The sequence below is a fragment of the Nesoenas mayeri genome (assembly GCF_963082525.1).
Source record: "Nesoenas mayeri genome assembly, chromosome: Z".
NCBI lineage: Eukaryota > Metazoa > Chordata > Aves > Columbiformes > Columbidae > Nesoenas > Nesoenas mayeri.
In genome coordinates this window covers 14,627,172-14,640,405 of record NC_137542.1, presented here as the reverse complement: position 1 = coordinate 14,640,405, position 13,234 = coordinate 14,627,172, and the positions used below count along the sequence as shown (strand labels likewise).

General features: G+C 40.6%; 1 protein-coding gene across 1 annotated transcript in view; it reads left to right on the top strand.

The window, feature by feature from the left end:
* Positions 1-12,900, top strand: part of PIP5K1B (phosphatidylinositol-4-phosphate 5-kinase type 1 beta) — a gene marked incomplete at its 3' end in the record, with an annotated part of 111,813 nt that extends 98,913 nt beyond the window's left edge. The window contains exons 14-15 of the mRNA XM_080362869.1: positions 829-946; positions 12,190-12,900. Coding sequence (XP_080218995.1) covers positions 829-946; positions 12,190-12,192 — 121 coding nt within the window. The remainder of the gene's footprint in view (positions 1-828; positions 947-12,189) is intronic.
* Positions 12,901-13,234: the final 334 nt, after the last annotated feature.

Genomic DNA, 13,234 nt, shown 5'->3' with positions numbered 1-13,234 from the left:
CGCCTTGTGGGCAATTAGATAAGAACTTTAAAAATAAGTTTCTGCAAAACTGACAGTTGAGGTTTCAAGGCAGCCTGGAGTCTGTTAGTTTCTGGCAGCTAGTGAGGACAAGTGAAAATGGCCACCGAACTCCATTAAAACACCTTAAAGAGTTTCAGCTTTGTGGATTCAAGTGTGTTTAAAAAACAAAACAAGATTCCTGTGTGGATGCATTTGCAGTTTCATATTCTTTCTGGTTAGCAGAGAACAAAACATTGTGTCCATGAATGAAATAATAGAGCGCACTTGCTCTGTAAATACCACTTCCTTGTAGAACTGAACTAAGTACAGTACATTCCTGTTCTTTTCCCACTTTCCCTCCTGAACTGTTGGCTGCAAGCGATCCTGTATCTGCATGAGAATGCCCAATTCTGCTGTGCCTAACTACAGCATATTTTTTCCTGATTTTGAATTAGGAAATCCTGTCAAAGTTTACATCATGCATAATGTGGAAGTAACTTCTTTTGAAATTAATTAAATTATCCCACATTTACTGGGACATACTCTCATTCTTTAGGTGAACATTAGAGTTCAGGAACAGTATTACTTCCTAGCAAAATTTTAATGAATGCAACAGTAGAAACTGTGGTTTGTGTAGGTTAGTCAAATATGAGCTGCCTGTCATCTAACCATTGCCAATGCACCTATATTTGTCTATTTGTTTTCTGTCTTTTCAAGTATTTGAACCTTCTATGTTTCAGAGACAAACATGCTTTGAAATTTTCATCTATGACTGAGCTCTCTGTAACTTGTATTTTCAGTTGACTGTAGTCTTCCTTCTCTTTGCAGTAAAGGGTTGCCTTCAAGTTCAACATTCACTTTAGAAGACAGTGCCATCTGTTTGACTTCTGAACAGAGCACCCTGGAAATGGAAAATGATAATGCTTCGGTCTTGGATGTCTACTTAGTAAGTTGTGAAAATGTTTCCTTTTAATGTTGAATACTCCACAATGTAGAAATTAAAATTTCTCAGAGAGGAAAGTTGTGTTTACATATATGATTCTGAAGCCAGTGAAGCAGAGCTCATGGCAGATGGGTGGAGTCCCTCGTGATTGCATCAAAAGCAGTGTGGCCAGCAGGTTGAGAGAGGTGAATCTGCCCCTGTGCGCTCTGCTGTGGTGAGACCCACCTGGAGTCCTGTGTCCTTCTTGAGCGCTCATTACAGGAAGACATGGACCTGTTGGAGAGGGGCCAGAGAAGGCCACCAAGATGATCAGAGGACGTGCTGAGAGAGTTGGGGTTGTTCAGCCTGGAAAAGAGAAGGCTCCAGCCTCATTGCAGTCTTTCAGTACTTAAAAGGGGCCTATAAGAAAGATACAGGGCCTGTAGTGAAAGGATGAAGATTAACAGTTTTAAAATAAAAGAGAGGAGATTCAGGCAAGAAGGAAGAAATTTTTTAATGATAAGTGTAGTAAAACACTGGCACAGGTTGCCCAAAGAGGTGGTAGGTGCCCCATCCCTGGAAACATTCCAGGCCAGGCTGGATGGGGCTCTGAGCAACCTGATCTAGTTGAAGATGTTCCTGCTCATTGCGGGAGGGTTGAGCTAGATGACGTTTGAAGGTCCCTTCCAAGCCAAACTGTTCTGTGATAATATGATTTAATTGTCCGGCATAGTTAGGGAAGTTGTAGTCTAGTCTGTCTCCACTAAAGCAAGAGAGTGGCAAGTACCAGTGGTCAGTTAGATGTAGAATTGACTAAGTTAACTGTGACCTCAATAGCCCATTAAATCAGCCTTTTCCTGTAGGATCTGTGTTAATTGGGCTTGTTGCTGGTATGACACACATAAATTGTCTGTAAAGGGGGATTCACAATTCACTCCCCTCCTCGCTCCCATTGTTTGAGGCTAGACTCAGCCTTTGTTTCACAACCCAGGCTTAAACTGCACAGGCTCGAAAAAGTTCTCACTTCTCTTGCCAGGACCCGTCTGCGCTTGCGTCGTCTGCATTCAAGGGTCTCTCTCTGGTCCATTGGGTGACCTCAGGACCCTTGGTGAGCTTCTGGGCATGCTCTTCTTCATTGGCCTTTGTTAAAGGGAGGAGGTGGGGGACAGGTGTGACTGAGGCTGCAGGCGAGAATCCATCTTCTAGACGGCAGCTATTGTCCCTGGGTCGGAGAGACACACATAACAATCCCTTTTAGGAGGTCGGGGCTAGCTTGACTGAGGCAGCAGGCAAAGTCCACACAGCAGCCATTGTTATCAGTAGCCCCCCTGGGTCAGAGGGACCTGTGCAACGCAATTCTTCTCCTCGGGCCTCTCTCCAAGTCATTGTCCATGCGTTCTTTCTGTCAGGGCCTCAGTTCTCTCAGTTCCTGATGATGTTGTTTTGGGCAAATATTGCTCCATGTTCAGACTGACTCTTACAGATAGGAATCATGGAAACTTGGTGGGGAGATTCACATGACTGGAAGACCATAATGGATGGCTAAAAACTCTTTTGGAAACATAGGAAGAGAGGAAAAGGATGTGGAGTTGCACTTAAAAAAAAAAAAATAGTGTATGGAGGTAAGCTATGGAGACCACAAAAGCTCTGGCAAATGCCTTTTGATTGAGATGAGGTGGTTCATCACCAAGGATGGTCCTGTGTTAGGTATCTGTTACTGACCTTCCAACCAGGCTCACAAGGCTGATGAAACCTTACTTTGTCTGCTCAAGGAAGTCTTTGGCCAGCAGAACCTGGTCCTCATGGGTGACTTCGATTACCCAAATATTTGTTTGGAGAACAACACAGCAGTGCACATGTTGTCCATGGGATTCTTCAAATACATGAGGACTGCTTCCTGCTACAGGTGCTGGGCATGCTAACATAGGAACAGTGCATTGCTAGATTTACTGCTCACAAACCAAAAAGACATGCTGAACAACGTAACTACCAATTACAGCCTTGGATACACCAATCACAGCATTGTGGAGTTTAATATCCTGCTGAGCATACTGAAGACCAGTAGCTGGACAAAGACACTGGAATTTAGAAGAGCCAGCTTCAATACACTCAGAGCCCACATGTGAGGGATTCCATGGGAAGCAAAGGAGCTTGTGAGTGCTGCGAGATTTTAAAGAACAGTCTGTCACTGACAAAAGAAAAGGAAGAAGGCAGAACAAGAGACCACTGGGGCTTAACAGTGAGCTTTTGGGTGTACTTAAAAGCAAAAAAGAAGAATACCAGCTATGGAAAGGTGGCCAAATACCCACGCAGGACTACAAGACCCTTGCTAGGGCATGCAGAGATGCAGACAGGAAAGTTAGGGCTCAGCTAGAACTGAAATTGGCCAGAGATGTCAAGAATAAGAAGGCTTCTTCAGTTATGGCACTAGTTAAGGAGAAGCATAGGAAATATATAGGCCCCTTACTAAACAGGGCAGGGAAACGAATTACTAATAATGCTGACAAGACAGAGGTTCCCAGCACCTCCTTTCCTCCATCTTAACCAGCGTGGCTGGACCCCAGCTCACACAATCAAGTAGCTACAACTGTGTATGTGTCAACCCACCAGTAGCGCCCTCTGCAAGGGCACACCCCACATAAATTGGGAGCCCACCTCAGCATGTTAGCAGAAGCAGCTGACATTGTTGCAAGGCCTCTGTCCATAATCTTTGAAAAGTCACAGAATCACAGAATGCTACGGATTGGAAGAGACCTCAAAAGATCATCTAGTCCAATCCCCCTGCTGGAGCAGGAACATCTAGATGAGGTTACACAGGAAGGTGTCCAGGCGGGTTTTGAATGTCTCCAGAGTAGGAGACTCCACAGCCTCCCTGGGCAGCCTGTTCCAGTGCTCTGTCACCCTCACTGAGAAGAAGTTTCTTCTCAAATTTAAGTGGAACCTCTTGTGTTCCAGTTTGAACCCATTACCCCTTGTCCTACCATAGGTTGTCACCAAGAAGAGTCTGGCTTCATCCTTGTGACACTCACCCTTTATATATTTATAAACATCAATGAGGTCACCCCTCAGTCTCCTCCAAGCTAAAGAGACCCAGCTCCCTCAGTCTTTCCTCATAAGGGAGATGCTCCACTGCCTTAATCATCTTGGTTGCCCTGCACTGGACTGTCTCCAGCAGTTCCCTGTCCTTCTTGAACTGAGAGGCCCAGAACTGGGCACAGTATTCCAGATGCAGTCTCACCAGGGCAGAGTAGAAGCCTTGGGGGCATCCCTGATGACTCAAAGAAGGCAAATCTCACATCCATCTGCAAGAATGGCCCAAAAGAGGACCCACAAAACTAGAGGCCCATTAGCCTTACTGCAGTCCCTGGGAAAGTGGTGGAATGAATCCTTCTAGAAACCAAGTGAAGCAGGTGATTGGGAAATCCAGCTCAGATTTACCAAAGGCAAATCATGCCGGGCTAACCTGGTCATCTTCTAAAACAAAATAACATCTTCTGTCAGCACGGAGAGAGCAGTGGATATTGCTTACCTGGACTTCAGCAGACTATTCGACAGTTTCCCACAGCCTCTTCCTGGACAGACTGTCATGATACAGACTGCACGGGTGGCCTGTGAGACGGGCAGGGAATTGTCTCACAGGCTGCACTCAGAGGGTGGGAGATCAATGGTTGTTACTCAGGCTGGCAGCCTCTCACAAGTGTGGTCCCCCAGGGTCCAGTACTGGGCCCCACACTCTTCAATGTCTTAATAAATGATCTGGATGGTGGGACTGAAAGCACCCTCACGAAGTTTGTTGATGTCATTAAACTGTGTGGTGAGGTGGAGACATGAGAACAGAGAGGCATCTTTCAGAGATGTGGACAGGCTAGAAGAGTGGGCCAGCAAGAACTGTGTGAAGTTCAACACAGAAAAGTGCAAAGTTCTGCATCTGGGACAACATAACCGATCTGTGTGTCTGGGAGCAGCCTTGCTGAGAGGGACCTGGGATTCCCAGTGTGCAGCAAGCTGAGCAGGATGCTGCTGCAGCAACCAAGGCAGATTGGATCCCGAGCTACATCTGCAGGGGCATCGCTAGCAGCAAGAGAGACATGATCATCCCACTTAACTCAGTGCTTCCTAGGCTGTACCTGGAGTACTAGGTCCACTTCTGAGCCCCACAGTTAAAAAAAAGATGTGAAAAGACTGAAGAGGGTACAAAAGAGGGCCATGATGATGATCAAAGAACTGGAGAACCTGCTGTATGAGGAAAGACTGAAGGAGTTAGGCTTTTTTGGCTTATAGAAGTTTCAGGAGGAACCTCATCACAGTTTTCCAGTATTAGAGGGTGATTGCAAAGAGGATGGGGGCTTTCTCTTCACAAGAGGCAACAAGTACAAGTTGCATGGGGAGAGGCTGAATCTTGATATATCAGATAAATTATTTTGCAGTGAGAATAGTCAGTTCCTGGAACAATTTCCCTGGAGATGTGGTAGAGTCTCTGTTGCTGGAGGGTTTCAAGATGAAATAGGACAGTGTGCTAGATAGACTTGTATAGGCTCCCTTTCCCAAGAAAGGCTGAACCAGATAATCTTTCAAGGTCCCTTCCAACTTCTGTGGTTCTCTTGGACCCACTTAACAAAGAAACCAGTTCTTGTTGAAAACATTTGAATTTGGTTTATAGTATAACAATCTTGTTTATCACTAACACTGCTTAGCACTGTGAAGTGCTTTTTTTAAGTTTGTCTATGGGGTGGATGGTGCTTGGAATTCTCTGAAAATCTAGTGACACGCATAGGTAATACCTTCCGTAAAGCTGTCCTTATGAGTCTCAGGTGTGATGATTTTTGGCTTGTAAAACATGCATTACTATTATGTCTGGGAAACAGTAGGTAAGTATATGTGTATTTGACTGATCAGTATCAACAGAAACATAAATAAAACCCAATTCTGGACCTTACACAAGCACCCAGTGTTCATTCCCCTGAGTAAAGGTCTGGAAGAATAAATAGTTCTTAAGTGGAGGGAGTCATAGATGCTTTTTTGTCCTAGCAGCACCCTTTCTCTGCACATCAAATACTCCAACCCTAAAATTCCGTAGTCAAGACAAGATAGTGGCACATACCTCCAGTGTCTAGGTATGCAAGGGCTGACAGCTTCAAGGAAATTGGATACCATGGCTAAGCACAGATTACTGCTTAAACGGCAAACTCATCTTGAGAAATTACTTACTTCTATGCCTTCCTGGTCCTGTCCTACAGACTATATTGATACCTCGTCAACTCTTTTGAGATTGCTGTGGAAGTGAGCTGTAACTTAATCACATGTACACCTGTATGTAGGCTGAGGTGTTTTGCAAAGAAAGAGGAATAAGATACTGGTTTATGCACTAACCTTTTACTCCCTAATGCCCCTCAATATCCTTCAGCAGACCCTGAAACAACAGTTAGCCTCTGTTTGGGAAAGCCTGATACTAAAGGATCAGTGGTGTGTGTTATCGGTTTGACACACTGCTGCAGAGGCAGAAAGCAGTTTTAATTTTATAGGAGGATGATTAAACGCAGGCTAGAAGGGAAAGATGCATGTTTTTGAGAATACTAGGCACGGGTCAGTCATTTCTAATTTATGTCTCAAAAATAAAGCAAATCAATGATGTTTGCATTAGCTGGTTTAAGACTCAGTTGAAAAGGTTATGATACATTTTGACCTTTTAAAAGAATGAAGAGAAGAATGTAGCTTTAAATGGCACTCCCAGGTTTTCCCTTAATCCTGTAGTTAATAATCCCTGTCTGTATTTCTACTGCAAGGCAAGCTACTGTAATCTGAGTCACTAATGAAAAATATCTTAACTTGCTTAGTTTGAGTCACTCCACTAATCCTTTCATGTCTTTGCCCGTCTGCCTTTGAAATGCTAAACTTCCTGGGCAAATTTTAGTCCTCTAGTAAATTAAGAGCTACGAATTTTTGATCCCATGAATGAAGAAAAAAAATAATAAAATGCCATTGTGTAAACTTACTGTAAAACTAGCTTAAAAATGGCATTTGGCTGAACAGTGTTATGTAGAAATTCAGTCAAGTAAGGCGAGGTGGAGCAGAGATTGCAAAAAATAAAAAAATACTCCTGTTACAGGTAAGAGCACTGGTTTTGGGGTGTTACACTAAGGGAACACCATGCAAACTCACACTGTGCACCTGATGTCAAAATTGAGAATTTACCTGGTAACAGCGAGAATTTTAGTTCCAGGACACAGGAACTGAGACATCTTGGGTTTGCAACTGAAGGGCTGGTCTGGGTTCGTCAGTTCTGAACAAAGACCAAGTTCAGCAAACCAGCATTTTGTGCACCTGTCGTTCTAAGCAGCACTGTTAGGAACATCTTCAAACCCAAGTTTACTTAAAAATGCCATTGATTTATTTTCTCTATTAACCCAGATAATAACTTAAGAAAGCTAGCTCTTACGAATAAAATATGACTAACCATGATGTGCACTGAGCAGTAAGTATAAGCCAATCTAAAGTATTTCTAAATATTCTAGTACCATACACTGGGAAACAACTACTGAGTATTCTATTAAGATAATTTTAATTCATAATTAAATATTGCAGAAAGATACAAGCAGATATATAAGACAGTTGGCAATTTGAAATGTTTCTCTGCAGAGAATTAAAACATTAAAAGGTTATTGCTTTTATGGATATGTAATGCAATGGCAGATCAGATATTCAGAAGCAGAAGATGCTATCTAGAACAAACAGGTGTCCTGTACGTAAGACAGTAACAGAGAAGGTAACACTCTTCTATTTAGCAATTTGATGTAGAAATGTACAAAACAAGAGACTAAAACAGTGTTTCCTTCTCCTCTGGAAATAAACTTAGTCTCCTTCTAAAGTTCTGCTGAAGCCCTGTTTATTTGTGTCAGTTCAGGCAGTGTCAGCTGATATATAAGCAGAAAAGCATTTAATGTCAGCAAGCACTGTTGAACACAAAAGTCTACCATGTTCTATGGAATTCAGTTAGTAGGAACTACAAGCCAAATCCTTCAAAAGTTTCTTAAGAGAGATCAGCAAGTGCAACCGATCCTGGAGATCTTAGTCCAGTGTTACTAAGGACTGGTACCTAGAATGGAGGACCGTAAGAGTGATAATTTCACTCAAAGTCACTTAATAACTGGTAGCTGACATATTCTTTTGGCAAATTGCAGTATCAGTAAAATCAGAGTAGTAAGGCTTAAGAATTACTTTAATTGATTCATTGCAAGTAGGCTTGATTTCCTTTACACTTACAGTGGAACAAGAAGATGTATATAATCAGCACAGTAACAAACTTCAAAGTTTGCTCCATTGTGATGCTGTACATCCTAAGTCATCTGGTGGTAAATATAGGATTTAAATAAATAAATATATACCCTGCTTATAGGATTTCATTAATGAACTATAATGCTTGAAGAATACTTCTGTATATTTAACTATAATGGAAGATTCTTAGGTAGTACAGAAATTGTTACATGGAAAAACGGGACTGCCTCCTGTTGTTGAAGAAGGGGCTCACAGAACTGGTGTATAATTTAGAAGTCACTAACACTGAAGATATGGTTGAAAAGGATGGATAAGAGCTTCAGTAAAATAAAAGAATGGAATAACTGTAGTGATGAGCAAGCCCAGAGTTAGAGTCTGGTTAGTGTAGCTATGATTTGTGTCAGATGAATTGTGTAGATAGTATTATTACATTTAGAATTACTTATGGTTTATGTCCAAATGCCAATTTTATTATAGGATTTTGAAGTCTTAAAATATCTCTTGAGATTAATTTTGCAGTTCAAAGCTGCTGTAAATGCATAGATAAACAGATTTACAAATATTGGTCTATAAAGTGCCTGTTTAGAAACTGTCAAAACTGCCTCTTCTTATTCTTCAGTGCTCTTCCTCTTTTCTTCTCTTCTCTCTCCCATAATTAAGTATTAACACCTGCCTCTTTGAGCATTTTCTGTTTCATATTCAAGCCCTTCCAATTGCCTTCCTCATCTCCTTGGTTACTTTCTCTTACAAATATTTTCATGCCTTCAGCTGTTTTCAGTGTAGCACCCCAAGCTCTCTCATCTAGTATAAACTCTTTCCAGAAAAGAAAATTCCCACCTGGCTCTGATCAAATGAGGCATCCTAGTGAGATACAATTTTGGCTAGGGGATTGTACTTCACCTGCAACTTCTTGACAAGGCTTTTATTCAGAAATATTTTGCTTTTCAGTTTCTCATAATATTTGATACAATTGTAATCATGTTATAGTTTTCCTCAGAGTGCTGTTGTGGACTAATGGCAAGTGCAGCTGAAATTAAGGCAGTTCCCAGGCAGGACTACATGGAAAAACAAGCTAAAAAGTGTACAATCACACTGTGCTGCGTACCTCAAATTCTGATATGTTGCTGTCTTTCTGGAGGCTTCAGTTTATCTGCCTCACCATTTCCCTTGAAGATACTGATGGAAAAACATGGTAGATTGAACATTAATTCTGGGACTGTGAGAAGGGCCTCTGGGACCCCTTGCTTACAGACATCCTTCCTTTCCCCAGAATAATCCTTAAAACGTTATGTGCACATACTGGAACCAATCAAGCACACTTTCCTTAAAGTAGAATCCCATTTAAGGCTGACGGGCACAAACCTACTTGTTTTATGTGGTGAGGTAACTGCTCATTTTCTCTGTTACCCGTCTTACCCCTGTATCCATCCATGCACAATCTTAAACAGGAGAGGAAAAAAAGAGGCCCATGTCCCTCAGGGAACTGAAACCTGGCATCTGGTAAAACAACAGCCAAACATTTGAATGTAGTTTGGCAGAGGTGTTCTTGCAGAAGCAACGTTATGTGGGAAGCAATGTAGCAGCAATGTTTCAGTCACCCTTGGATGAAAATCAGACATGGGAATTATGTGCTTGATTAGATTAAAAAGGTACCATGTCAGATTACAAGTAATATATTATCTGAGGAGCCAAGTGCTAAAATGCCAGCACGTATTGTCACTGAACTGCATGTTCTCATGCCCCATATGAGGAAATGAATCGGCTCAAAAGCAAATCCATTAAAAGAGAACTGGAGCACAAAAATGCTCCAATACAAAAAGACTCAAGTAGGCTCAAACATTGTAAATCCATTATTTACTCAGTGTGAGACCTCTCAGACAGTGATTACGGGATTGTATCCTGTAGTGTCATCTATCCATTATTTATCATTTTGGGCCCAGTTGCTATGGCCAAGTTTAGTCTTTATGACAAAGTAATGTTTTGTACATGTGCAATCAAAGTAACCCCAGAAATTGTGCAGTGGTTGCAGTGTTGCTTAGGGGATCATGTCCCACACCTTGAAATAGATGGATGTTTTTCCAGAATGGTATGCACAGAACTGGGCTGTACCTAACACAAAGATGAACGTCTGAAAATCCCACCTCCTTAAAATGGCACCAGTAGCATGAACAGTGTTTCTGTGATTGACTCACACAATTAACACTTGCTATGAGTTTCTGTCAGGTCTGTTTATTCCAGCTCTGATGTGTAAGTTTTCCTGACACTTTTTCCATCGTTGATCTCTCTGAATTGCTTTGGAAGAATCAAAGGGAACACGAATAAGCTCTTTGTAATTACATCACGTAATTACTGGAATAGCATAGAGCTTGCATCAGCAATATTGCTAGTCTCCTTAGAGAGTTAAAAATAGTGATAAGGCTGGGAGGTCTGAAGTTCTGTTGAGTGAACATCATATCTGTCAAAAATGGACCTGCAGTCATTCAGATCTGAGCTTTCAGACAGAAACTAGATGGTGCTAGTGAAAAATTATCTTGGCTTCATAAAGCATTATTCTGTTTATCAGTACTAGCATTTTTCAACTTTTTTTGCCAAACTGATTCTTAATTTTTTTAAATCCTTGTAAGCCTTATGTCATCCTCTTTTAAAAATGTCACTTTCTTAATTTTACTCACTTGTCCAACAATTTCACTTTGCACATTAAAGTCTTCTGCATCCTATAAGTAAACACTACTTGACTCCCTTAGCACATTCAGGTGCTAAAATGGCAGTAAATAAACTTTCATTGCCAGACCACAGCTATCTTGAGAGAAAGAGGACAGCCTCTGAGAAATTAGCACCGTGCCGGCACCACTACCATCAGTGACTATGAACACCGTAACACTGCTGTACAAAATAGTAACAGATTTAAAGGTTGCCACAGAACAATATTAAAATATCAGTCTTCAGCGTTCAAGGTCTAGCGCTAGATGTTGTAACTAAAATATTGATTTAAAGCTACCGGTTACCTTTTGGTAAGATAAGCTTTAAGAATGTCTTTTGAGATTTTTTTTTTGTTATTGTTCATTGTCAAGATTAGATTGTTGTTGAGCTATTTAAAGATTAGCTAAATGATTCTATAGAAAAGTACAATTTAAAGGTGACCTTAAAAACCTGTTAAATAAATGTGAACTTATGCCTTTGTTATATATATTTTTAAGGTTTTGGAATTAAGGTCATTAGAGATGTCTTTGTTTTGGGTCCTGCCCCATGTTGGATATACTAGCCGAGATGCATTTAATTTACTGCAGTATTTTGTTCAGCTGTCAGTTTAGCCTTAGCTAAATTAGCCTCATAATAATATGGTGTTAAGCAAAGAACAATTTATTTTCCTTTCTTCTCTGATTCTGTAGAGGTGCTGAGAAGTGACCAACTTTGTATGACATAATTTCTGCTTCTGTAGAACATACAGCCTTCTAATTCATTAACATTATTAAGGTTTGGAGTTTTTGCATGTGTGAAATATATTGATTGCTATGACACTGACTAAAACATTGGTGGTGCCTGCAGTTTTCTGAATAGGTATGATTTTTAAACTGGGGAAGGCTATTGCGCAGAAGCTAACATGACTTTTATACATGATGTAGGAAGACTACAGTTTTTCCCCTAAAACTTTTAAGTAACAAAGGCCTCAGTCAATTCTGCAAGGTAGTAAAAGCTGTTGTGAACTTCTGAGTGCTCTCAGTTTGGACTGTCTTCTCTCATGTCCAGAGTGTTCCACATTTTGCATCAGTAAGTGGTTCTCTTCCTGTAATATAAGTGTACTGCAAAGTCTGCAAAACTTCAGGCATGAGCTGTTGTACAACAAGAGACCAAATGCTTTTGACTAGAGGGAAAGGTAAGAGAAGAATTGCTGACAAATTGTGCTGCAGCCTCTTTAGCGGAATAAATATGTTACTTGTTTATAATTCTGTAAGAAAATAAATGCAACTCTTGACTTGTCATTTCTTTATTTCCAGTAACAAAGAGACGCAATCGTGGTTAACGAAGAGCACTTTCTGCACTCCCGATTTAAGAAGGAGCAACTTGCTGAGCCTAATAGACAAAAGAGTAATAATCAACTGAACTTATTCTAAGAAGTGTCAGGATCTTTGAACCACAGAAAGGATTGATGGACTTGGAAAAAAATCACATGAAACATTCCACGCTCTGCTATCATCTGCTGTTGCTTGCTGAACTGTGAAGAACTGTGTATTCAGGCTGCTTTCTACTATATTGCAAATCACCTCTTTTGCACTTGAGAGTGATTATTTTCTTACCAGCTCTCTAGTGGTTTCATTTGCATGCGTTCTGTAACTATGCACAAGCAAAATCTATTATATGCTTTATCTATTTAAAAATAAGCACAGTGATGCATAAAATTAATTCAATTTGTTTTGACCCTTCAGTTCTAATCACTTAGGTCCCCATCAGTGGAAATTGAATTGGTGTCATACAAGGGTTAGGGTAAAACTGTGCACATACTGTATTAAAATGAGCCTCTAAAGATATTTTTACTGTTGGTGAAAAGGAAAAAATGTTATTTATAAAAAGGCCTTATGTTGTGTATATATGTTGTCTTTGAAATATTTTTGATTTTAGTTTATTTCTTGTAAAAGAGGAAATATATAATTTATTTAGTAAATGCTACTGTAAACTATAGTTTTATTGATGAATAAAATATTTTATTCTCAAGACTATGATAGCAGTCAACCTGCTTTTGATCTGACAAGGACTTACTGTTCTGGTATTTATTTGCCTTCATGAGATGGTCTCGAGAGGGATCTCAAGAGATAGGACAACCACTTTGTAACATGTCTGTCTTTATCTCCTACCAGCTTTGTAACGAAAAGTGGAATCTTGAAATTAGAGTAGAAGAGGCAAAGGAACATACTCAGCAGGCATTGCTTCATAAAGGCATTTCACGTTTTTCAGTATGGGAAATCATTTTAAGATAACTGTGGAAAACTGTTCTGGTTTCCTTAATTTCCCTAGCAGCAGAGAGATAATCTCAAACACCAGTGA